Source organism: Zootoca vivipara, chromosome 5 (genome assembly GCF_965207765.1).
Source record: "Zootoca vivipara chromosome 5, rZooViv2.hap1.1, whole genome shotgun sequence".
NCBI classification, from domain to species: Eukaryota; Metazoa; Chordata; class Lepidosauria; order Squamata; family Lacertidae; genus Zootoca; species Zootoca vivipara.
This window is the reverse complement of record NC_142588.1, coordinates 36,465,390-36,492,704: the sequence shown is the minus strand read 5'-3', so window position 1 is coordinate 36,492,704 and position 27,315 is coordinate 36,465,390. Positions and strand designations below refer to the sequence as shown.

The following is a 27,315-nucleotide window of genomic DNA, read 5'->3' as shown; positions in this document are numbered from 1 at the left end:
CTGTCACAAACCACATACACATGCAACATATATCACACATGTGCGTTGATACAAAACCAACAGTAGGCCTTTTCAAGCCAAATTGCAATTGGGGACTGGTGGAATGGGGAAAAGACACTGCGGTCCAGTAGGAAGGTGCCATTTGGTTCACAGAGCACTCTCCTTATTGCTATGTGGAATTCCTCTCATGGTTTCAAATTCCAGTGCCTTGCTTAAAATACTAGATTCTGCTGCCTGTATCAGGGTATGCACATGGTACACAAATACCCTGGACGTTTTGAAATGAAGGGCAGCAGAGAAATCAAAATAAATGACGTATGAAATAAATAATAAATACTCCTCGTCGCCGCCTTCTCTCCTCCTTTCTAACAAGTGCCTCTCTGTCACGCAGCTTGGGGCACCATTTCCCCCACTTGCTGATCCACTAATTGACGTTGGTGCTGAAGGTATGGCAATGTGGAAGTGCTGGCCATTTTTAAAGCAGTTGCTGTGTAAGAAGAATATCTGAATTCTATGAGCAGCAATAATACTACCGGGCGTTGAGGGAGGTGGGGAGCAGAACGGGCCTTATGTGGAAGCATCTGCGGTTTTCTTAAACAGAAGGAAGATGTAAAAACTGATTGGGGCAGCATTTCAAAGTCATATATTCAGTCTGAGCCATCTGTCTGGGGTATCATAAAAATGTCATTGTGTGGGGAAAGAAATGAAAATATATGGAATATATTAATATATGAATCATATTTATAGTTTATGCTTCATAGAATTTACAGAGAGGCGACCCAATGTGATCAATATCCATTTTATATAGTTTCTTGTACCATTTTAATGTATCGGGTAGACACTAGGTAGACTGTTTAACAGTAGACGCACATTATATTATTTCTACCATTAGTTTTTTTCTTTTTCTTTTGTGTGTGTCGTTCTTTGGACCTTGCTTGGATACTGTCTGAGAACTTCCTCCTAGTCTTCTGGTAGAATTCCATGTCTTGTTTCCATTGAGCTCATGCAGGAGACTCTTCCTGTGGCCTAAACCCCTCGAAAACAGGTGTTCCTACTTCCCTTAGGATGCTCTCCTCTTTCCTCTTAGGCTGCTTACATCCCACAGACTGAGATTCAATATGCTACTTGAGTCACAGCCAACAAGTTCTTGACGGGCTGCTCAGTGGAAATTTTGCTTTGTACCGCAGATTCCTATTCGGTATCACTAGCTGCTTTGGAAAGTCTCCTCCATTTCAGAAGCGATTTACTCTATAACATGGGAATTGCATTTCAAGAAACCTTCAAGGAGTCCAAAACCTCCTTGAAGTTGTGGAGCTACATTGCACAGCTCTTTGGGTCTTTGCCATCATCTCCAGTGAAGTTTAGAAGTCTCCCTCTGCATAGGATTGCAGCCATGGAAAGGCCCTTTCCCGTTCCCTTTCCAATTTCGCTATTCATATTACTGTATTTGCACTAGCTCTGATCTCTCCGAGATGTTTAGGGTGTTGTATTGAGACCTTGAGTGGAGTTTTTAGAATTCCGATACAATGTGATCATTTGATTTGGCCATCTGTGAACAAATATCGTGAAAGATTGCAAGCATGCTACAGTTCTTATGAATCAAGTTCTGGGTGTACATAAAATAATCGGCATAGCCAAACGGCCAAATCCCAGCCCCAGAGAAAGGCAGGCTCTCCGACCTCAGTGTACCCTATTTGCATATGGCAAAAGTTTAATTTTAACACAATTTCTTAATGTATTTATGGGTTCAGCACTTAAGAATGATCAATAAATATTTGCAACAATATGAAAAGGGAAAAAAATAGTTTAGAGCTAAGATGCTGTTTGTAATCATTTCCTATAGTTTATATATTCTGTCAAATATTAATTACTCTTAGCTAGATAGCTGGCATGGCAAAGAAGCAGTATATCTTCTGTTCTTCAGTGCTCCATTATATCTACATGGACACAAAAATAGATACATAAAATATAATTAAATGATGAAAATGTTTTAGTTGTCATAGGGAAGACAAAGCACCCAACCCGGTCATTTGACTTGAAACATATAATTAGCAAAACCCTTGTGGATTGCTCTTTTTATCGTTTGCAATATAGCAAAAGATTTATAACAGTCACATACCTTTTGAATTTGATTAATAGAATTGTTTTCTCCATTTGATTAATATGTTATCTCAACCCTACAATAATCGAATTAAACTGGATTGCCTTGCCTTTCCTCCTTTTGATTTGTTGCATGCTTATTTCCATGCACTGACACATCAAAGGCTTTGACTATTTTGTTGGGTCCATTTTGTCGTCGTGTATTTTAACTCACGATCTGTCGCAATGTTACGAAATGCCTGCTTCATAAGGTGCATATGTTGGGGGGGGGGGTTTGAACTAATTTTTCAGCCATCTGTAATAGGTCATTTCCTCTTCATCAATATTTTATCTTGCAAATCTGCATAAATTTAATCTGCAAGCAAATGTGCATTGAATTCCGTACTTAAAACCTAGCAGAGGAGCATAGCATCATGTTCCCCTAATATTCAAAATTAAGTTCAATTGTAAGAAGCTAAACCAAGAGATGGCTTTTGTGTGATTATGTTCTTTGATATGGTTTAATGCAATTTGCTTCATCAGATGAATGGAGCATAGTCGTTTAATCAAGTTGATCAGAGATAAAACTAAATAGCATTTTGTAGTCAGATGCTTACTATCTGTCAGCTGCCACTTTTGATGTTTTATAACCTTTATTTTTCTTCATTTTAATTTTAACTCTTCGGTTTCCTGCCTTAAAAGAAGTACATCGCAACACACATGATTATAGGTTCATTTTTGCCTCCTGTTTTTACCTAATAGCAGTCAGAACCAACAGAAAAAACTAAAATGCTACTTTTTCCCTGATAAGCCCCTTTGCCAGGCCTTGGTCATCAGGGCTTAGTAAACATAACATAACACAAACAGGGGTCACGACTTCTGGATGGCCATGGTAACAGTCAGAATGTGTGATGGCTACAATACCTTTCTGCTTCTAGAAAGGGGCAGGAATAAGGATCCTGTATCTCTTGTTGTTCAGAAACTCAGATGCATTTAGAAATACTGAGTAGTCTTGTTGGGTATGAAAGTAGCTCACATAAGGGGTACACCCCAACCCAGGCATCCCTAAACTTCGGCCCTCCAGATGTTTTGGACTACAATTCCCATCTTCCCTGACCACTGGTCCTGTTAGCTAGGGATCATGGGAGTTGTAGGCCAAAACATCTGGAGGGCCGCAGTTTGGGGGTGCCTGACCCCAACCATTTTCCTGAGTTTGAAGGCTCCAAGAAAGAGTTTGGTGTTGTACGGGGATTTAGTGGCCCTTAGAAGCCCAGCCTCTGTATATCTCTCACTTTATGCTAGGGTTACCAGGCTCAAACATATTATTATGATTGTTATTATTTTATTTCCCACCCTTCACTAGCAGGTCCCAGGGTGGGTTGCATTTTAAAACCCAGTATTAAAAACAAGTCACAGGCGTAGGGTGAGTCCTGAAACACACACATCTCAGATGCAGAACCTTTTCAGCCTGGAGCACCAGATCCTAAGGTCCTCCCACCTGTCAGTCAATTGATGTCACCATGATGTCAGATGACCCATTTTTCCTCAGCAGTGCATCCTAAATGCTGCAAAGGAATGTTTTTCCCAGTGAGACTTTGGGGGGGGGGGTCACAGCTGACCAGTGCTGCCTTCAAGTCCCACTTTTGACAGGGATCAGCTATATTCTGGAGTTTCCACTCAGAAACTCTGATCCCAGTGGGACTTGGGGTCCCAGCCAATCAAGCTCAATCACTGGTGTGTTTCCAGGTATGCCTGGCTGTGACGGGGGTCTGAAACCTGGGGATCTGCTGCCAGTCAGAGCAGACATTACTGAGGTGGGTGGACTAATGGTCTGACTCTGCAGACACCAGCTTCATAAGTTCCCATGGCAAACAGTGACTATGGGCATATTTTGCTTCACTGAGAACATTTCAGAGACTTGAACATCTTTGTGAAACATCCGTGCTAAATTCACAAAAAGGCAGAAAATAATGGCTTGAATTAAAGTTTGGTTTGGGGATGTTTGTGTGTATCTGTGTGTCTGTTTTAGCAAAGAGGCAAAAAAAACGTAGTGTTACGTATAAATCAGGCAAGGTGTCTATTTACGTCACTTTTATGACAGCCATTAATTTCCGTTTCTGGACAGACTCCTGTCTGATAGAACCAACCCTTATTGACTTAATGGGAAGAAATTTATATCAGTATAGAAGCTGTGATGAATGCAGTCTTAAAGTTCAATGATTCAAATACTTTAGTAGCCTCAAACTTTGACCCAGATGGACAGAGAGCTAAATCACAAGGTTTAAATTCTGGTTGCACAATTCATTCATGCACTTTCCCCTGCAAATTATCAATGCCCTCTTTCAGCACATCCATGTGGAGCATTCTCCTTCGACAGCCCCTGCTCTTCCATTGCTGCATATAAAATAAATAGTTTTGTCCCTGAAGAGGGGCTGGGAGTTTTGCTTTGTTTTTATTGTTTCTGTGCTATTATTATCTGTAACAGATTGGCGGTGGGGTGGGGGGGAAAGCGCTTGCATGTTTATATCCTGCCTTGTAATAAAGGATTGTTCAATGCAGCTCAGCAAAAACAATAAAGGCAGCAAGAGGAGGAAGAAATTAAACGATTAAAGCTCACAGATCAAAGGCAAAATGACTAGCTGCTAAGTGATTTGAAAACATTTTGAGTAGGCGAGCTGCGGCTAGACAATCACGGAGTAATTTATTTTAAGACAGGATTTTATTTATGCACACCTATGTGCTTTCTTGATTGTTTTGTGGATGTGATTTGGTTCAGCTTGCATCATCCAGCATTATTGATGGGAAATGCTTGCAGCTTGCTGCAGATTTTATTTTGAGGGTTTGGAACATTAGAAGCTGCCTTATACCAATCCAGACTATTCGTCTAGCATAAACCACTGTTGCCTATTCTGAGTGGCACCAGGGTCTTTTTTTCTGTTACCTGATCCTTTTGTAAACTGGAGGTGGAACATGAATTCTCCTGTGTGCAAGTTGTAGCCCCTCCTGGCCAGAAAAAACTTTTGTAGAACCTTGATTCTTTGTAGTAAGAGTACTTGTAGGGTAAACATCCCCTGATCTGTACAGTGGTACCTTGGTTCTCAAATTCACAAAATTCCGTTCCGGAAGTCCATTCTAAAACCAAAGCATTCCAAAACCAAGGTGAACTTTCCCATAGAAAGTAATGCAGAAGGGACTAATCCGTTCCAGACTTCTTAAAACACCCCCTAAAATAGCCATTTAACATAGATTTTACTATCTAATGAAAGCAATAAACAATGTACACAATCAATCAGTAGCTGAACTGGGTTCCACACAGTCACAAAAATGAAAAAAGGGAGCTGCAAAGACAAAAGCGCAAAATAAATAGATGGACCTCAGCGTAACACTCAAAATGGAGCACATTCGGCTTCCGAAAAAAGTTCGCAAACCGGAACACTTACTCAAGTTGTTTGAGTACCAGAGCGTTTGAGAACCAAGGTACCAATGTATAGCAAGTTGTTGTACGCATCATGAGCAATTTTAGAGTATATCCGCATTGCAACAGTGTTTCCAGATTTTTTGAGAGGCGAGGCAAAAGTGTTTCCACTGCATTGCAACAGTGTTTTTTCATTTGCGGTGACAGCTTGGGAAAGGCACATGAACAAAATTTCACATCCCAGATTGCTGTGAGCTCAGGAACGGACTGCATATTATGATGAATGTGTTGTGTGAAGTCATGTCTTCAGTTTTAATTTGTGGGGCAATTGTTACTGGGACCCAGGACATGAGGAGACGAGACTTTATTCCCCAGCTGCGAGCAGAAACAAAATCCTCACCCACATCTCCGAGGCTTGGAAACTTAGTTCTCTTGGGAAGATTTTATCCCAGATCACATCTGGGAAGGGATAACCCGCCCTCCCCATGCTCCTAATAACAATTTCCCCACCACCAATACCTGTAATTAGCATAAACCCTCCCCCAAATGCCTGTAATTAAAGAACTACTGATTCAGCATACGTGAATAGCTTGTCCCTTACCGTGGTAACCTCACTCTGGAGTTGAAGCGGCTTGGGGAATGGGATGTGTTTAGGAGATGGGCAAGCAAGGAAGAAACAGAGAAAGGAGCAAGGGTATTGGACAAATACAGGAACAGGAGCAGCCAGTGGTACCACAGTGACACTCTTCTGGCAGTGTTGCTGCTAACCTAGATGGAGAGGGGGCAGACTAGGATGGTGGCAAATTTGGTGCTGTGTGGGCGCACCGGTGGGAATGACAGGTTGGCCCTACCAGTGCAGTCTTGACCTTGCCACCTCCCTGCCGCCTCCAACCACCACCCGAATAAGCAGTAGGGATGCTGCTGTCAGGAGTCTGCTGGACCACCCCACCATGCTAGCTGTTCTTGGTTAGTAGCATACAAATGCTTAGGGATGGGGAAGAGCACACCTTTGGGAAGTTTGGGAAACGCTGGCTTACGTCCGCCGCTTGCTTTTTTTGGCCCAGCAGTCGTTTTATCCTGAGAACTGAAGGAAAAGTGTATCACAGGAATACAGGAGTCAAAAAGAGAATGCAAATGAGATGAGATCTAGATGAGGGTCCGTTTTAGCAGATCCTTGTCACTGAGGAGTAATTTATGGCATAGGCATTAACAAGGAGGACTCTGTGTGATTCTGGTTTCCTGTAAGGAGTCAGAAGATGAAGATCAAGTACAAAATGTGTTTTATGCTTGTGTCTGTAATATCTATTAAATAGACCCAGAGTACTTTTAGGGGAAAATATTCTCAAGAGTATTTTCTTTTATTTGTGGATTTTAAATGACTGGCATGGGGGCAATTCCCCGACTCCTCAACTTGGCCCTCATTTATTATATTCTTTATTCTTTAACAAAATTTATATACTGCTTAATATTTTTATTTAAAAAAACCTCTTTAGTGGTTTACAACAAGAAGTTTACAGTTTATCTTTCTTCTGCAAGGATAGCAGAAGCATCATCTTTGCTTTTTTAATATATTTACTGTATTTTAGCTCTCCTTTTCAAAGCAAGTGCCCTCAAAAGGCTTGTTGGGATTTTTTTAGAAAAGTCTTTTGGGACTGCTTTAAAGGGTCTCTAGCTGAGGTTTTCAGAAGAGGGAATTCTAAAAGTGTAGGGCCAGCACTGAAAAAATATTGTCCCTGGTGCCTGCCAGCCTGATCAGCCTTGATGGCAGACCAGAGAATATAGCAGGGTTAGAAAACATGGTTCTCTTCATGTGTAATATAACTTACTTCTTTGAATAAAGACACCAGTGTGGTTTTTTATTATTATTATTATTATTATTATTATTATTATTATTATTATTATTATTACTGACCTACTCCTGACTCGAGTTCCTGACAGGAATCTAATTTGATGCCAGGAAAGAAAGGTATAATTAGCTGATGTGCTTAGAGTTCTGATATTCTTGAAAACTCCTCCTTAGTCCTGTTTGCCACCCATGTGTTGGGGTGTGGAGGAATTTGACCCCAGTGGTTGGCCCTGAATTGGCTCATTCGCCAATGCAAGTCGATTTACTGTATTGGATTACATTGAGTTTCTGAATCGGAAATTGCTGCTTATAAATTTATAGCCAGGTTGTTAAATATAACAATCAGACAAATTTACCCACCCCCATGTACAGTTTAGATAGCGATGTATCAGGCTTATTTTTCTTCTGGTAGAAGAATTGCTATTATGGCTTTTTAATGCCATTTGCTCTCCCAGCATTTAATCATTGCCTTGAAAAGTGCTCTGATAATAGAATAAGGGCTTTGGAGTTTGGATGGCTTAGTGGATTAATCTTCACCTTTTGTTAGCTTGGTTTGGATCCAGAAACTCTGATCAGAAAGAAAATATTCTGATTAAATAGCTTGGAAGAATAACTTTAAAATATGAAGGGCTGTCATCTGACATTCTTAGAACTTTGTACTGCACCTGAAATTAGAAAACTGTTTATAATTTATTTATTTTTTGTTAAGAGATTCACAAATGTGGTCTGAATACCATTTTCCTGCATTAAGAAAAATGAGTGAGCATATTTATTACATCAGTTACCAGTATGTTGTGTGTTAAGGACTGCATGCTATTTTTTTGTTTCATACTTTAGGGGATCTTCCCCATGTTATCTATGTATTTGAGTAGTTATTGCATATAGGAAAGAGGGAAATCCTAAGTAAAAACGACAAGGTATTTTTACAAAGGGTTTCCAGCAGCAGGTTGATATTTTTTTAAATTTCTGAGCAATTTTTATGGGTTGGAGCTGTTATTTAATGTGATTATTTTTTTATGCTTCTTTGGCCACCTTAGACTGAATTTCAAGTGACCCCACAGTGCATTAGCATTTCTTTCTTTTGGCTTTGTTGAAAAAACAGTATTGTTCTTTTCCAGAAAATTTCAAAGATAAGAAATTCCCAAAGTAAGCAGCACTAAACTTCTATTCCCAAAACGAGACACAAGCTGGTTATGTGTCTCATTTTGTCCATATAGATCAGGCACGTCCAACAGGTAGATCGTGATCTACCGGTAGATCACTGGATGTCTGTGGAAGATCACTGCTAGATCACTGGCACCCCCCCAAAAAAGCTCACCCAAAATTTTCCTCCTCCCTAAAAAAGTTGAACAACTATGATCTGAAGCCCTAAGCAAAAATGGGCCTTCCTCCCTCCTAAAAGAAGCTCAACAAGTTTGACCTAAACCCCCCAAAACAGGGCTTCCCTTCCTTAAAAAAACTCAACAGCTTTGACCTGAACCCCCAAAAGGGGGTAGATCACTCCCAGTTTTTAACTCTGTGAGTAGATCACAGTTTCTTAGGAGTTGGCCACCCCTGATATAGATCATTCGAATTGAAGGAGAGAAAACTTACTTTGCTTTTAATATAGTAGAAGCCCTCCATCTAAAAGCTAAACTCTGAAAACGTTTGTTAGTTTCACACATGCAGTGATTGAGTTGATTGTCTGTATCATAGCCTTTTTCAGTTAACAGCAAAGCTTGATTGCTTATAACTCATGTACAGTAGTACCATTCTAAAGATACACATGCAAATGTTTAGTTTCTCTATTGCACCATAATAATTGGTATTAAAACAGTTTAAATACATCATAATCCCCACCCTCTCTGTTTTTCTTGGTAGCTATATGGTTGATTTTGCATATTGATGCTGACTATTAAAATGTATTTGGATTCTTACAACTGAAATAAATGCTTTCTCCTCTCTTTAGATGTATTATATTGACTGCATTGGTTAGAGTGCATGGGCTGTTTGATGTGTTTTGGAGTAAAAGAGATAATAGCAAAAATTGTGAGTTAAACACTCCAAGAGATTTAAAGAAAAATATAAATGCACTTTTAATTATGATGCAAATTTACTACATGATCTAATCAACATGAAATATTATTGATTGGGCTGTTATGCACAGTGGTATAGCAGAGCAACTTCATTTTTCATAATTAAAAGGCAAATTGAGAGCACTTTACTAAATTATTTTTTTATTAGCTGCATGTTTATCCAAATTATAATTTCAAAATTTATCCTTGAGTGAAAATGTACTTTTAATTGCGTGCATATTGCTTTCAATCAAGATACAAACAGAGACAAATCAGAACTTGTATGGATTTACATCTTTTCAACTTCATGGTATATTAGCTTTTATGATTAAACTTTTTAAAAATAATTAACAGGAGTTGTATCCAATATACCTCATAGTATATTGGTTTCTTCAGTACATTGAAATTATACCTTGTTATTGGTTGTAGTATATAACGTAAAAACAAAACAAAACACCAAAATCAAACCATGAGAATGTTGCATTATTTTGGATTCATAAATCCCTGTTGCCACTTCAGTTGCAGCTGGGGAGAGGAGATATTTCTGATTGTACCCCCTTTCCCTGGGGAAAAAATAACCTTTCTGCTTTTAGTAAACTAATATTTTAGGGAGAAAACTGCCTTCCCCCCCTGTTGTCCTATACTTTCATGCATGCAGAGAGACTTTTATATAGGGGAGTGTTCAAAAGTACGTGGAAGCTATCAAAAGGTAAGCTCTAGATTCCAGTCCATCCTACCCCAATCTTTGGTCCACAGATGTTACAGGACTATAACATAATCCTTGACTATTGGTCATGTTGTCTGGGAATGATGAGAGTTGTTTCCCTGAGATCAAAGGTTGAGGAAAGTTAGGGAATAGACTAAGCCACCAGGATTCAAATCTTCCCTCGGCTGTGAAGTTAACTGGATTACCTTGGGCCAGTCATATTCTCTCACCCTAACCTATCTCACAGGGGTGCTTACTTGAGAGGATAAAATCACGCATGCTGCCTTAAAAATCGAAGGATTTAAAATGAAGTAATAATAAATAAATGTGCCTGTGGCATGTTTTGCATTGATGTTGTAAACATGAGAATCTGTTCCTATCATCAACATCACCTTTAGATTTTCAGTTTCTTGACAAAACTTGCAAATTGTGTAGTAAGACTGCGGCATTTCATTAGCAAGTTTGATCTGATCACGAAATCAAAGAACATTATTTTATTTTTTACAAAAAAATACCACCTCTTTGTATGCTAACAACATTGGATAACTGACAATAAATGAAGGATTACTTTTCCTGCTTGTTGGCTAGACCCCCAAATACAGTATTAAGTCTAGTGTAAATCAGTGGGGATTTTCTTGCTGAAATACCTGGATTATTTGTTGATGGAGTTGGTCAATAAATAATTATAGAGATATTAAAAGCAAGGAAAAAAGAGCTCAGTTGCCTATTTGCATTCTGTACAGCTTTGTGAAGAAGTCCTCCTTAGCCTGAGCATTAAACTGGAACACTAATGAACATTTAAGCAGTATATTAGAATTACAGTATTTGATTTCTTGTAGGTTTTTAAAAAGGTTTTTTTAGAGTATAGCCACAACTGTTTTCAGGCTTTCATTCTTTATTCATGCCATATAGAAGTGCTGTAGCCCTAGATGATGATAAGTCTTTTGTCTTCTACTTGAAACATATGCTGAGGAACTCTCACAGAGCCCCGGATAATACTGTAGCCTTGTAGTAAGTGAAATTAAGATGCAGGTCACATTGTGAGATCCATTGCAAAGGGCACGTCATTATTGTGTGGGCAAACCTACACTCACACATCAGAAGTTCAACTAGGTTATGCCCAGTGATGCGCTCCCCAGCCCCCTGCCCCTCTGCTTGAATAGCAGGCCGTTGTGCTGGTGCTTTGAAATTAAACTCCTCCATTTTGAAATTAACCTTTGCCATGTCTTCTTGGGGCAGAGCTGCTGCTCAAGACACAATTCAATGTTCCTTTGGTTCTAGGTCACCCTTTCTAAACATTTTCAGTTTTCCATGCTACTGCAATTTAGAATCAAAGAGTTAGAAATGCCCTCCAAGGTCCTTTAGTCAAACTCCCAGGGGTGTGTTTGTGTGTGTGTAGAGAACGCCACTGTTTCAACATCCAGCCTCTACTTACTGGAAACATCCCATCGCCTGGATTCACCATGTAGCCACCTTCCTGCTTGCTTCCTCTTTTGCAACTCTTATAACCAATTCCTATCTCCAACATTTATCGTGATGCTCCTCCTCCTCCATAACAATGCACACTGCCTTTTCCCAAACTGCTTCATCTCCAGTCTGAGCTAATTCAGCCTGGCTCATTGACTGACCGTAGCCTCGCTTTTAATACCTGCCCTTTCTTGGCAATGCGGAGTCACTTTGCTTAGAGCCCAATGTCGCTTTCTTGTAGCTCTGTTATCAGTAAGATATTGACAATGGTGTGTACATCTTCCATTGGGAAGTGAGTGTCCTATGCTCCCCTCCTTTGTGGGGTCCTATATCCTCGTTTGATAAACATTGCCCCAACTGTTCTGTTGAAAATGGCTATGAAATGTTGTTTCTGGGCAGTGCTATTTTTCTAGAAAAATAGGTTCCAGAACCCACTTGAGAGGTGCTGGAACTGAGTTCTGGTGAGTTCCCCCACTGAAAAAAAGCCCTGGTTTTGAGATTGAGAGAAGGATGGGTGTGAGTGGAATTTTGAAATTCCATTGTAGCTATCTTGTGACTGAGAATATTCTGATAATTTGCAAAACCTTCAGGGCTTGCATCCTTGTAAGGAACTGTTCCTTTCCCACAAACCTTTGTCCTTTCTTTAAAGGCTGTCTTGTTACACAGTAGTTCATCTTCGTTATGGTGATTTTTTAAAAAACATTAACAGGTTTATTAATCTTGAAGAATTTATTATCGTCAAACATGAGATATTATTAAGTTGCTATTGTACAAAGCATTTTGCCTCACTGTTGGAATGACTTGTCCTCTGCATTGGCAGACACAGAAACATTCATTTTGTTTCCTAATTAGAAGAACTGAAAGCAGAAGCTATGACAGAGTTCAGCTCCTCTATGTACAGCCTGCCAGGTTCCATAGTGCAGGCTTTATAAAATTCTCCTTAATTCAGGAACAGAATATCATTAACTTTGTAAGTGGATGAATACAATGGACAAGCAATTTAATTAACTTCTAACATTGAACGTTGGATGGGAGACAAAATGAAATTATGCACATATTTCTCAGGCAGGCAGTCAACCTTGAAAGGGGGCTTGATTGTGCTGGGTCAGACAAGGGGACAGCTCTGTCCAATTATTTCATATTTAGCCTTAGAATATGAAATTTGAAATTTGGTACTTTGTAAATCAATCGTCCCTTATTTTGAGGCAGCTTACAAAGATTCCCGGAGATACAGAACAGCACCCGGTGACTGTGACATGCTAAATACAGCCTTTTACCACATGATACCCTTCCCATTGAGAGATGACCTGGATAATACTAAATGAAATGGGCAATAATGTCTTCTCAACAAATTGAATTTGCCATCACCGAGTCTATTATAGAAGAAGAGATCCATGAAATACTAAATTGATTCGAAGCCAGGCGGTGTTCTAATTACAATTGCTTAAAGTCGAGTGATCATGGTAAATGTGGCTCAACTTTAGACTTAAATTTTCGACAAAGTAACAATATCTTTTCTCTAAAACACAAAAGATCATGGTCGTTTGGTGCTCATAAACCACTGGAGGTGCGGGATGCCATTTTCATTTCTATTCTGTGGCAGAAGAATGTGCAGCATGTTGTAGATGCTGTACTTGGAACCATAGGCAATTTCATTAAAAGACCAAAATATATATTTTCCCACCTTCTCTTAAATATTTCCTGAAATCTTTTCCAAGTAAAGGTAAAGGTACCCCTGACCATTAGGTCCAGTCGTGGATGACTCAGGGGTTGCGGCTTAGGCCCAGGAAGCCGGCATTTGTCCGCAGGCAGCTTCCGGGTCATGTGGCCAGCATGACTAAGCCGCTTCTGGCAAACCAGAGCAGCAGACAGAAACGCCTTCCTGCCAGAGCGGTACCTATTTATCTACTTGCACTTTGATGTGCTTTTGAAATGCTACATTGGCAGGAGCAGGGACCGAGCAATGGGAGCTCACCCCATTGCGGGGATTCGAACCACCAACCGGGGATTCGAACCACCAACCTTTTGATCGGCAAACCCTAAGCTGTGTGGTTTAGACCACAGCGCCACCTGCGTCCCTCTTTTCCAAGTAGGTCTTCCCAATTTTTGATATATAGAAAATGAGAAATTGTCTGGACTAGAACCTTTCTGCAGTAGTGCTATGTTGTTATGAATTTGGGGGGGGGGGGTTCAGGGAGTTCTTACACAGAAGAGCATTCAGAAATGCCACACGTACCCCTGCAGTCTGAAAGAATTCAGTTCAATCTAGCACCACAGACGTCTGCCGCTTAATTATGCTGTGTGTTTAGATCAGGCAGGATGATCTGTGAAAAGCAGGAGTTGACTCCAAATGATGAGGCAGGAAAGCTTTGTGAAGTGGGGAGATGTTAGGCTCTTTGTTTTATTAGCAGTTGACCATCTCACACATCTGCACAGCCAGTCATCATGGATGATGGGTCTGACATCATCCAAAACATTTGGGGAGACCCAGGTTGGTGAAGGTTGTGGTAAACCATAGTTTACTGTTACATGAATGAGGCTGCTCAAACCTCGGGGTTGCATCTTCCCAGCACAGCTCCAAGGAGGCAGTATAAAGCTTTTGCTTTCTGTTTTAAAATCACCAGTTTCCTGTGTCACAGGAGAGACTTCTTGTTAGATTAAACTGTTGTTTATTGAGACAAGCCAGGAAGCAGGCATAGTTAACCAACAATATTTAAACTAACCAGAGTTCTCTCCCCCATACCTCGCTGCCCACATTCATACATAACAGACTCTGGTGAGTCCTTTGAACCAATGCATTTAACATAGCAATGCATAACAGGGCATTCTCTGCTAAATCAGTGGCATTTTAAAAGAGAGAAATTAAGGTGCTCTGGCACCTGATCCTAACCACCAGGGACGCCTTAATGGGCCTGCATCATGAAAGCAACTTCAAAAATGGCAGAAATTATTTTGCAGGGGTTGCTGGTACTGTATTAGGAAAAAGCAGTGGGATTGTTAAAGAGTTAATGCAAGTAATTTGATCCCCTTGTAGACAAGGCGTGATGTGAAAACAAAGCACAATAACAGTTTAACGCTGTGTACTTTGGCTGATAAGACAAATGCCGGAAATGATAAATTGCTGGACACTAATATGTTTGCAGATAAAAAGTGATAGATTATTTTTTAATGAGATGATTTGTGTACACAGTTTTTTCCACTTAGAATAGACATTCACCCCAATCCAGGGAACAAAAACACACACACAAAAAAACCTTTTAACTGAAGGCATAAGATTACTAAAGAACTCCATGCCTTCCTCTGTACTGGGATATCTTTTTCTATCTGTTCCTGATCTCCAGATCCTGGATCTGGTTTGGCACCATGCTGATTGACAGACGAAATGGCCCGCCTTACCCACCCAGAGTTCAGGAGGGTGGTGAGAACAGGAGGATATGGAGCTGCATCTTCCTGCGCTTTTAATTATAAGTGAAAACTAAATGTATTCCATTTGCATCTAAATGAAGCTGTTAAGGAACACAAGCAACCCACCCAGCCTTCAAATTAGCTTTGAAAATGGGATATGTCTAATAACGGTGGCCCATTTATATCCTTCCCAATACATTGCAACACAAAAGGATGCAATGAAAGATCCTTTAAAAAGAAGACAAGAAAAGAAACCACTAAGCAATAAATGAATGCTTTTATGTAAAAATGTTGTCATGCTACCCAGAGTTATTGCGGCTCCTCATTTGCTGTTGCTCTTCAAACTGAAATATGGCAGCTAATAGACTACATTTTTCTAATGGAAAAATAAGTGCTCTTGACAGTCAGGTTTATAAATATGTAAAAAAAACAAAAACAAAAAAACTCCTCTTTTAATTGTTTTTGGCCAAAAAGGCAGGTAATCAATAATATCAGACGTGACAAACATACTGGTGACACACGCTATAGTCAAAAGGACTGGCAAGAGATAAGGACTTCCTGTCAGCAGTGACCTATGCTAATTAATATTCAGATGCTGTCATTTTCCATGACAAATGGATTCCTTGAGCTATATTGATATAGTAGGTTAAACATTGAAAAAGTTAAGTTGCACTTTGACTTTAAATATTCATTAGAGCTAATTATGGATTTTATGACTACATGAATTACACTTTCTGAGTCGCCATTGGCAATTTATTTTACATTTATTTAAGGCACTCTTCATAATTGCAATATTAGCTTTAGCACGTTCAATGAGGGTTGTGTGCGGTGAATGTTTACTCTTCGTGGTGAATATTTAAACATTTTATTTTAAGTACTTCCGTGTAGTTGTTAAATTGGCACAAGTGAAATGACCCATAGATCAGCATCTAATTAACAATTAAGTAGACATGGTTGCCTGTACACTTCATAGATATTTTCATATTTTATCAGAGTAACATTTCCATATCGTGAAAGTCATTATTGGTATGGCAGTTATTAGCTATGGATTTCCCACCCCCGCAAAATAGTATCAAAATATGCTTGCCATGCTGAAAATTTGCTTTGAGCTTAATTGGATGACTGAATGAACTCCAGAATATTACTGTTGGAATGCTCTTTGTAAATACTGATTGCTGCTCAGATACGTGTATTGTTGTCGTTGTCATCATTAATTATTATTATTAAATTTATACCAACCTTCATCTGAAGATCACGGGGTGGTTCATAATATAAGAACACATACATAATATAAAAACAAACAAAACAACACACACACTGTTTAAAAGGCCATAGATTGTTTAATTAGCCAAAGGTCTGGGAGAAGAGGAATGTTTTTGCCTGCGGCCTAAAGATATATAGACATACCAGTATATACCGTAATTTTGTTTATATGCCTCCTTCTCACAGTTCAAACCATGCTCAAGGCAGCTTTGAGAAAAATAGGCATAAAACTACAACATTAGAAAAAAGTAGTCCTAAATAAATAAAACATTAAAAAATGCAAAACCAAGCAAAACAATTTCCACATAAATCTCCACAAAATCTAAATAAAGATAGAAAAATCCAACAGCAACAACCCCCTCCCCCCAACAACACCTCAGCCCAGATATGTAATGCACCTGGTGAACCTCCCTGAGGAGAGCATTCCACAAACGGGGAGCTACTGCAGAAAAGGCCCTTCCTTGTGTTGCCACCATCCAGATCTCTCATGGAGGATGCACATGAAGAAGGGCCTCAGATGGTGATCCCAGGGTCCAGGTCAGTTCCCATGGGGTTCATGTCTGTGTGGATATGTGTCCTACTTTACCATATATATATATATGGCATAAGACAGAGTCTATATTCCATAGCACCCTGCCAACACTTACATATGGACCAGCAGCTGCTGTGTGTATGGGCCGCTCCGTTTCATTGGTGAGAGCAAATCCATGCATACCAAGTAAATCTGCTTCCTCGACTGATAAAACTCTGCAAATGATGGGGCTCTTCCAACTCTTCTCTGCTAAGAAATTGTGGCAACTGTATATTTTGAGAAATGTGATTAAGGAGCTTAGAAACGATAATGCCAATTCAGCAGAATGGAATTGTCTGATAAAAACTGAAATTCAATATCTGTCAACCATACTTGAAAGTTCATGAGAGTTATATCGAAATAAATGTGTTTCACTCGTACGTTAAAAAAACAAAAGAAGAAGAATCCAGACCTTAAACTAGCACTAGAAAATAATAGTAATTAAAATGGGGGGAAATATTGTTTGTAAATAAGCCCAATGTGCTATTGGCAAAGGATTATTATTTTTTTACAACAGAACTTAGAAAGTTCTGTCAACTTTAGTTTCTTTGTTTCCTCCTCCTCCTCCTCCTTCTTCTTCATGTTTCCACATCAGTTGGTGTTTATGAAGTCCTCGTGAAAATCTATTGCATTTTAATGTGAACTCCTCCTAATACACATACAGTTTTGAAGCAGATTTTTGAGCTCAAATTCTAGGTCCTACCCAATCGGGAACATTTTAGTAGCTACTAACTTGCGTGAAGCTCTTTATACTGAATCAGGCCACTGGTCCATCAAATCCTGTATGCCAGACATAGGCAAACTTGGCCCTCCAGATGTTTTGGAACTACAACTCCCATCATCCCTGACCACTGGTCCTGTTAGCTAGGGATGCTGGGAGTTGTAGGCCAAAAACATCTGGAGGGCCAAGTTTGCCTATACCTGCTGTATGCTGACTGGCAGAAACAGGATTGAACCCTGCCCACCAACAAGGTGAAGTGCCCTGCACCAGGCCCCACTATGAAGGGGTTGAGGTAATAGAGGAAGTCAGGAATTGGTGACAATGCGAGGAGATTTCTGTTGGTCCTAGTATGGAGAGGGGCAAACACCATTTGGGATCTACTTCAAGGTGACAAAGGGTTGTATCCAATGCTAATCCCATTCGGAGTAGACCAATTGAAGTGAATATACGTGGCTAAACCCAGGTTCATTCATTTCAGTGGGATTACTCTGAGTAGAACTTATTTATAGATAAAAGCAATGTTTTGGGTTGGAGTTAGGCAGAAAATCTCCAAGATCCCAGCTGTGAGCTTTTCCCGCTACCTGAGATGGGCAGGGATTGGGGACCACAGAGCATGTGCTTCTCCACTAACCTCTTTCACAGATTTATGGACACAATGCTGATGGGGTATGCGCAGGGAAGAGAGTGATGCTTTCAACCCAGAGGACAATTGTGGTTTTTATTTTAGACTTAAGTAGACCGGGGGGGGGGGGGAGAGATGAGCAAAGGGAAGAAATCTTAGTAGTGGGAAGACAGGGACACCCTTCTGGAAGAGGCAGAGTTTTGGCTCACTGATTGCTGCATTATTTATGAGAAGCTGCACATCTAGAGATTAAATATTTGCTGATTTGTCAAAAGCACAAACATGAGGTCCTGCCCATCTCCTTGACATATTAGTTCATCCAACGGAAAACACTGTCACACTTTTAATTAATGAGTACACTTTCTGGTGACCCAGGCAGCCTGCGCCAGGTTTTTTTATTATTATTATTCGTACTATTTATTATTATTATGCATTTATACACGGAGGAGGCAAATAAGTAGCAGGCGTTCTTAAGGAGGACTCTTCCAAGGTTAACCATTCTGAAGAAGGGCAGATTGACGGAATGATAACAAAAGAAGAATGTAGTACAAGATAAAAAGGCTGACGCCGAATATTTAATATCTTAATAGAATTTCATTAGCAATTAATAAAAGGCAGATGCTGCCTCCTGGTTATACACTAACGATACTCTGGCCTTTAACGTCCCAGGAATCACAGTGATAATTTTTTAAATAGCAATGTTCTTGAAGGGCTCCTCCTTGCAGAGATTTATTTGATATTAGCACTCATTCACATAGAGAGAATTCCTACGCTCAGGCTTTGTCTATTGTGCAATTGCATCAGTCTGGTGGCGGTGGTGTTTTTCCTGCAAAATTTAAGATGCTACCAAAGGGAATAGGGAAGTAATAACCTGATCATCAGTAGATCCTGTTCTGTCAAAGCTGCTTCACTGCCAATTTCCACCCAAAAGAGAGTTGGCAGACTTGGGGTGGGGGGTGGGGGGAGAATGGACTGTCATATGTGAAGAATCCGCCTGAGGATTTTTAATGAATTTGCCAAACCGTTGTGTTCCATCCAGTTTTGTGCCAGAGTTCACTGTGATATGGCACAGAAATTGCATGCACAATGGTCTGGAGCCGAAGGAGGAATCATTATAGCAGAGCTTTCCAAACTTTTCATGTTGGGGGACACACTTTTTAGACATGCATCATATTGCAATGTAGTAATTCAGTTTATTAGCAAACTCCTTTCCAGTCCTGGGAGACGTGCGGGGAGTGTTTGCGCGACACACCTGTGCACTGCAGCTGTCACACTAACATGTCATGACATGCAGTTTGGAAGGCTCTGCATTACAGTCTTCATGGAAGCTCACTAGTACTCTTGAGGGGCGTGTCATAGCTGCCAAGTTTTCCCTTTTCTCGCGAGGAAGCCTATTCAGCATAAGGGAAAATCCCTGTAAAAAAGGGATAACTTAGCAGCTATGGGGCGTGTACAGGTACATGTTCTTGAAAGGATCTCTCCTTCCAAATACCTGCCCTTGAAATCAGCAAGGGAAGGCCCTGTTTGTTGTCACATGGGCAATGGTGGCCAATACGGAAAGGACATGAGGCAGGGCCTTCTCTGTGGTGACATCACACTTGTGGAACTTCTTCCCTGACTCGTGCCAGAGCACCAGATCAAAAAAGAAGAGGGGGGTAGAAAGAGAAGAAACATAATGCAAACATGTGATCTATAAATGTTCTTATCTATGCTAATAATGATTAATAATAACCTCCTATATTCTGAATAAGCTCATTCCAAATATCAGTATATTTACCCAAAGTCTGTGTCTATAAGCAATCCATTCATATGTTGCATGTGCTGTTGTGTTTTCAATCCATTGGTTAAAGGAAACCATAATTTTGTTCTTCCAATTAATCAATACCAGTTTTTTTGGTCATCATTAGGGCACATTTTCATTGTCCAGTTGTCAACATCCATATGCTAGTTATAGAATTCAAAGGAATATTTTTTTCCTGAAAATTTCAAGGTTTATACACTTCAACACTTCCTCCAGATATCCAGTACTATAATACAGCTACCTGGGCACTGCTTCTTCTCAACAATGAGCTCCTAGAAATCCTTAAGAGTTTTTTGTGCATATTTAAGTATGTTGTGTAATTGTGTTTTTTGTTGCCAGTCATATTTGCCATTAGTAGTAAATGAATTATGAAGGATAATACTACCTTTAAACACCAAAGGAATTCAACTTTTTTTTAGGTTATTGATTTTAAGTCTTTCTGTACAACTAAAATATTTCAGGTTTCAAGCTTTTGGGAGTGGTTTCTTTATGTTTTGCTGACTTGGTTTCTCTTTTCTTACAGGCACTGGGAAGCTTTTACTTTCTACATGAATCCTTGAAAAACATTTATCAATTTGACTTTAAAGGTAAGTGGAAGCTACAATATTCACTTATCTGGAATTAAGTCTGCGAGGCTTACCTCTGAATAGAAATGTTCAGGATTGCACTCTTCTGTTCTGCTCATGTTAGAAGAAGAAGCCTACATTACTTTTCCAGGAGTGTTTTCACACATTACACGGGGCAAACCCAAGTTTACCTCTGAATGCACACTTGACAAGAAGCTGTGGCCAATCCTGGTCCTCTCACCAATGTATTTCTGAGATTCCCAACATTTTGAAAGTTGCCTGCTCTCACTTTAATATATATATATATATATATCAAAAGCTTCATTTAGCTTATTGAGACAGGTCACATTCATTCTACATTTTTGCACCACATTTATTTGAAACATCATTGAAATTGTAAGTGAACTAATTGTCTCAATTGTCTCAATTTCATTATTCTTGTTGTAACCCAAGATAGATTGCCCACTTTCTTGTAATTGAGGGTAGGGAAGGCAGAGGCTTGTCTTCAGTGAAGGATTGGAAACAGCCGTTCTGTAAGTGTTGCATTTCAAGGTTTAGTGGTCATAAATCCTCATCATCCTTTTGATGTGAAAGTAAAACCTGAGACATAATGCAGAGGATTCATCGCAGCATATTTTTATCCCTGAAAAGGGGAGCAATGTAAATTGCAGCATTGATATGAGAACTTGTTAATGAGAGATTAACTTGCCTGTCCGCTCATTCTTTCCACCTGTAACGGTTTAATGGGTGCTGAACAATAATACGGGTCACTCTTAATCAAGTCAATTGTGAAGATGCCCGATAAATGCACTTACGTTTTAATGCTAAGTCTGGATTTTGTACCTGATTGCTTCCATCACCAAATTCAACCTTCACCTTACTGCAATTTATTTATTATTTAATTACATTTATGTCTTACCTTTCCTCCATGGATCTCAAGGTGCTCTATAGAGGGTGACCAGTGATAAACACCATCCCACCAGCATCATCATCAGTGCTGGTCTTTGGGCTCTCAAATTTCGGTGGTGCCCTGTGTGCAACACTAAAATTCTGCCCCTGCCGCCTACTGCGCTCCGTTCTAAAGCATTGCTTTTGTGCCCCCTGCAGCACGCCACCCAGTGCCGCCGCACCAATCATGCTACCCCAAAACCACCTCCGTGATCAGTGTCATCAAAATGTTATTGCTCAAACGTATACAGTTTATAGCCAGAAAACGAATCAGGCAAACAAATTTTTAGCAAGCAAGCAAAGATTTAAAAAACACAGCATAGTAAAACTCATAAAACATACATGCACTTTATGGCACATCTCTCAGATGGCTAGTCTCATGGTTTTTCCTGTGCTGAGAAGCTTTTAGCTGTGTTGAACTTAGCAATCTTAGCCCTGCCAGACAGCAGATGTTTAATTTTTTTCCAGTGATCCTATGAGTGACAATCGGCTGGAAGAATTTCTTTAAATTTTTTGCCCTTGGAATTTCATATAACTTACAACGTAACATGTAGCGTATAATGATCTCTGATATCTGGCAATCCCAGATGCCAAAGCACTGTTATCTTGGTGTGTGTTTTTTTTACTCCCCTCTAAACAGTTGATTTTCATTATTATTATTTTTGAAATCTCGGAGCTAGCAACAAAGAAGTTGTAGCACACTGCAGGCATAAGTGCATGGCATCGTTCAGCTCATGGTATGAGAGAGTGAGTAGTTTAGCTATATACCCCTCTACATCAGTATGAAATGGAGAACATGCATTTCCTCACCATGGACAGTTCTTCCAACATGAGTGTCAGCTGTACATCAGTTGAGCAAAAACCTCTGAGGCCTTCACTTGGTATTAATTGTCAACAGCATCAAAATCTAGTATTTATGTCTGTGTTTTTTCTTCTGTTGTGTGTGTGTTGAAACCTCTTTGCAGAGGTGGAGGTATTCTAAATACTCCTTGTTTCTTCCTAGCTAAGAAGTACAAAAAAGTTACGGGGAAGGAAATCTACTCAGATACATTAGAAAGTACACCTATGCTGGAGAAAGAAAAGTTCCCACAGGATTATTTCCCTGAGGTAAGTATAGAATCATAGAATCTTAGCATTGGAAGGGACTCAAGGGTCATCTAGTCCAACCCCCTGCAATGCAGGAATCTCAGCTAAAACACCCATTACAGGTGGCCATCCACCCTCTGCTTAAAAATCTCCAAGGAAAGAGAGTCCACCACCTCTTGTGGGAGTCTGTTCCACTGCCGAACAGCTCTTACAGTCAGAAAGTTTTATAGGCAAGCATGAAGTGCTTGATTATGATCTCATTGTTGTTAGTGACCTGGTTGGAGCCATTCTTGAATTATGGACTTGTAATTCTGCCTGTGGATTCACTCGGAAGTAAAATATTCTTGCATGGTCACCAGCACATGCACTGGTGGACAACTGACCCATATACTTTTAGATAAACCTACTATGTATGCTGTAGTGAGAAGGCTGACATAATTAGGTGAGGTCAAGCATGAGGTCAAGAAAGGATAGCCAGCTGATTCACCAATGGGCAAGAGTCATTCAGGTGTAGTCTTTTTAGAACCAGCCCAGGTGACAAGAGATGGAGAAGCACAGGAGAGTAAAGAATGAAGAAGTTAAGTTGAAGCCACAGGTAATGTTCTTGTAGAACATACCAACCAGGAATGAAAATTTGTATAGGGCCAAGGGATCAAGGTCACAAATGATGGTCGTGGAGCAAGGTAACAATCTACTGAGCCTAGTTGGCCCTACATCATATTGATTCATCATTTGCATTTCCGGAGGGGAGGACCCCAATCATGGCAAAAGACTCGAATCCACCCTAGAAGCTCTTTCAGAGTAGCCCAGCCGCAGCAGTAGATCACAGTCAGAACATCAGTGGGCAGCCCCCAAACTCAACAGCCAGTCACATACCAGGCACAAAGGCTTACAGGGGGGACATCAGCTGGATAGAACAGCTCATTCTGGAGGTCCATAGATTGAATCCAGGGTGCAATCCATATTAGGAAAGATGGGAAAGAGCCCCCACACTCAGGCAAAGCTGAGCCAAAGCTGAGTACCACCTCAGTGGGATAATAGCCTGGCTCCTGCATGGACCAACCAGCTCTTTCGGTCTACCACACTCCTCCAGCAACCTGCATAACCAATTCAGCTGCTCCATTTTTCCTGATGGGTGGCATCCCACCATCAACCCTCCATCCCTCCCCCCCCCCGGCAGTCCCACAACTGACTTCCTCGTATACTCTTTGCAACTGGACCCACCGCTTGGGCACATTTGTGTATAAAGCCCCAAGGTAAGGGTGGCTACCGGTACTTTGCATGCTGAATTTTTCAGGGAAAATTTGCATCGACTTTACATTGCTGTGTGTTTACCCCCCAGGCTTCTAATGTAACATTTATGTTCTTTTTTTTTTTTTGCGGGTGGGGTTTGCCCTTGGTTTAAGACTGATTTCTTTTCTTTTTATTACTGCCGCTTAAGGATGATCTAAAAGTAATTACAATGATTGAGGCATAATGCAATTCAAAATAATTACAGCCCACTGCATATAAAAGTAACAAAACTTTCTCTGCTGATTTATGGCTTCTCTTGGCTGTGCATGAATCTCAAACGATGCCTTTGGGAGCAACACTCCAGATAATGTTAGGTCATTTTTAAAAAGCAGATTTGTGTAGTCTATCAGGGCTGAGTAATTTTTTCCCCCTCCATAGTGAGAAATTGGTTGTTATCATAGATCACCGATACTGCTCAAAGCTCTTGTGAAAGATGAATTAATTTCACTAATGCTTTAATGCAAACCTTTCATGAAGAAGGCTGTATGGTGATAACCTTACCGCAGTCTCTCCTTTCTCAATGATGATTTATGTTGTCTTTTAGTAGATGAAACTGCCTGTATTCACAATCCGTCGGCTGGCTAAAGGAATCTTATTAACAGGAAAACTAGGGAGAGACTTAATATTGTGTAAGGTGAAAGATGCCAATCTCATTTCTTGGGGTGAGGAGTTGATATTTTCTAAAATCCAGATAACGCATCACTGAAGAACACAGATAATCCTGAACAGTTTTGATATTTGGTGCTTCTCTAGACGCAGGCGTCCTGTTTTCTGAGACGGATCACTACATGAGTATCTCAGTGGGTTGGAATGGCAAATTTGAGAGTTGTTCCCCTGTTCGATCCCATGATCAGCTAAGCTCAAGCCCCCACCCCAAAGGCTTGGCTTCTAATGGTTCAGTACCAGACAGTCACCCCTTCTCAAACTTTTGCTTGCAATGTGAATCTTGGAACAAATTTAAAATTACAAATTTGCCAGGATTTCTTACAGCAACAGATGTTTCTAAGCCTGTTTTAGAGCTTCTATCTACTGCTGCTAGGGAGTCTGGAAATGCAAGGATAAACATCTCTGCCATTTTTAGCATTCTTTGCCACTACTGTCTTCTTCAGTCACCCTACAGCTTCTGGCTTAACTCAGTTGAAAGGCTGACCAGGGCTGATACTGAGCTCCACCTCCACCCCCAACCACAAAAAAGAACATAAATGATACATTAGAAGACTGGTGTGAACACACAGTGATGTGAAATTGATGCAAGTTCATAGTGGTCATCATAATTTGCAGTGTTAGGGTCTTTTGAGTCTTGAAAGAAGAATGGTTTTCTAATTAGGAACTGAAATATACTTTCCATTCACCAGTATGAAGCACCTTGCCTTCAGGAAAGCAAGAGTTTAATTTTTAACATATGGAGTTCTGCTCAATGGCGGAATTCATATGCACTAGTAGGAAAGCCTGCTTTCGTGGTGGTTTTCTTGGAGGAAGAGCATTCTTCTTCAAGGAGGAGCAGAGGCCAGCTGATCAGTCTTTGTACTGTCCACACCATCTGTCTATCTTCTTGGATTAGAGCAGGGTGAGGCTTCCCAGGAAGCTTTCGCTTTGCTTTTGGACTACAGTTCCCAGTGTCCCTGACAGTTGGCCATGCAGACTGGAACAGGTGGCAGCTGGAGCCTTAACAATATTTAAGGAGTCGCAAGTTACCTTCTCCTCCTCTAAAGGAGTAATGCTGGGACTGAGTTGTGTCTAGCAGGGATAGCCAACGTAGTGCCTTTCAGATGTGATGAACTACATTATCTGGGACCATTGGCCACGCCGGCTGGGACTGATGACGGTTGTAGACCAGAACATCTAGAAGGCACTACATTTGCCGCCCATGGGCTATGGGATGGGTGCACATGTGATAATGCACTGTCGCGACCATGGAGGCCTTGTTAGCGCTACTAAATACATCACAGAGCAGAATACCTCAATGCGACACTGTGAATTGTTCCCCAGTCCCCACTGCTCAGAATACGGCCTTCAATGGGCCTAATCTTAAGGTGTCTACTGTTCCAATTACACTTCTTCAGAAGCAGGAATCGGATTACTGCCACTGTCACTTCAAAATGTCTTTCTTTTATCTCTCCTGCTTGATATGGTTGAGTGAACCCCTGGTGGGTCACTGCTGCAAATTGATTTGGCTCCTTTCAGTAAAATGATGGAGAAAAGATGAATTAGGACGCTGTGCTACTCATTATCTAGCATGGCTTGTGTGCATTACTTATTGGTGATGTTTGTCATGTTAATGTTTCCTGGACATCCCTTTTTACTTTTTAACAACTCGGGGGTTATTTATGTTGCTGGCCTTTCTTTCTTTCTTTTTAAAAATATAATGTTAATTCATTTTTCCATCAAACAATAATTCCAATTTACATAACCAATCTAATCTTTCCATGCTCTGCCAGGCTTAAGACTTCCTTCCCCTCCTTCAACAAGCTTTCTATTACCAATCTATATCTCACATTTATTCCTTAAACTGTAAAGTCCACGTCATAGGAATTATTTCAGTCCTGCTAGTATCTTCAAACTTTTACAATGATTATTAATGTTGTCAATAAATTTACTCCAGTCTCTCTGGAATTTTATGTCTTCCTGGTTCCTGGCTCTGCAAGTCAGTTTTGCCAATTCTGCATAGTCCATCAATTTCATCTGCTACTCTGCAATCGTTGGTATTTCTTGTAATTTCCAGTTTGGGGCTGATACAGTTCTTGCTGCAACTGTGGCATAAAAAACAGTATTTGGTCTGCTTTCGCAATTTCTTCCCCCATCAACCCCTGCAGAAATGCTTCCATTTTTGGGGGGGGGGGAGAGTATTTAAACATATTTTTAAGTTCATTATATAACATCTCCCAAAAGCATCTTATTTTGTCACATGTTCACCACATATGATAAAAATCTCCATCTTTTTCTTTACATTTCCAACACATTCTATTATTCATCCTATACATTTTAGCCAATTTTACTGGTGTCAAATACCATCTGTACATCATTTTCATTACATTTTCTTTTAATGCCACACAAGCTGTAAATTTTAAATTTTCATTCCACAGTTTTAACCATGCATTGTATTCAATATGATACCCAAAGTCTATTGCCCACCATAACCTCGTTGCTGGCCTTTCTTTCCAGAAGGATCCATCTGATACCAACGTACGCTGTTAAAGGTGTTTAATATGTAGAATTGTTAAGTACTTCTCAACTTCCATAATAGATAGGGTTGCACATGTTTTCCCCATTCTATTTTGCAATTCTTTCGTAGGTTGACTCTGCTGCATTCCCCTCCATGTACCCCTCCCATGTTTAAGCATCATGCAAGAGGGAGAGCAGGCCCTCACTCATTTGGTCCCACCACCGCTGAACCCTTACAACTCCATCACCCTGTCCCCCTTGTAGAGGGGCAGGGGCGGTTATGAGTGAAGCTTGCTCTACATGCAAAGGT

The 27,315-nt window shown here is 40.3% G+C and overlaps 1 protein-coding gene across 5 annotated transcripts in view; it reads left to right on the top strand.

Annotated features, from left to right (window-relative positions):
- The window catches only part of INPP5A (inositol polyphosphate-5-phosphatase A), a 235,040-nt gene that overhangs the window by 103,306 nt on the left and 104,419 nt on the right, over positions 1 to 27,315 (top strand). For all 5 annotated transcript variants that reach the window (XM_035137835.3, XM_088670395.1, XM_088670393.1 and 2 more), the window contains 2 exons: positions 20,474 to 20,537; positions 22,468 to 22,571. In XM_035137835.3, the coding sequence (XP_034993726.1) occupies positions 20,474 to 20,537; positions 22,468 to 22,571 (168 nt within the window). The remainder of the gene's footprint in view (positions 1 to 20,473; positions 20,538 to 22,467; positions 22,572 to 27,315) is intronic.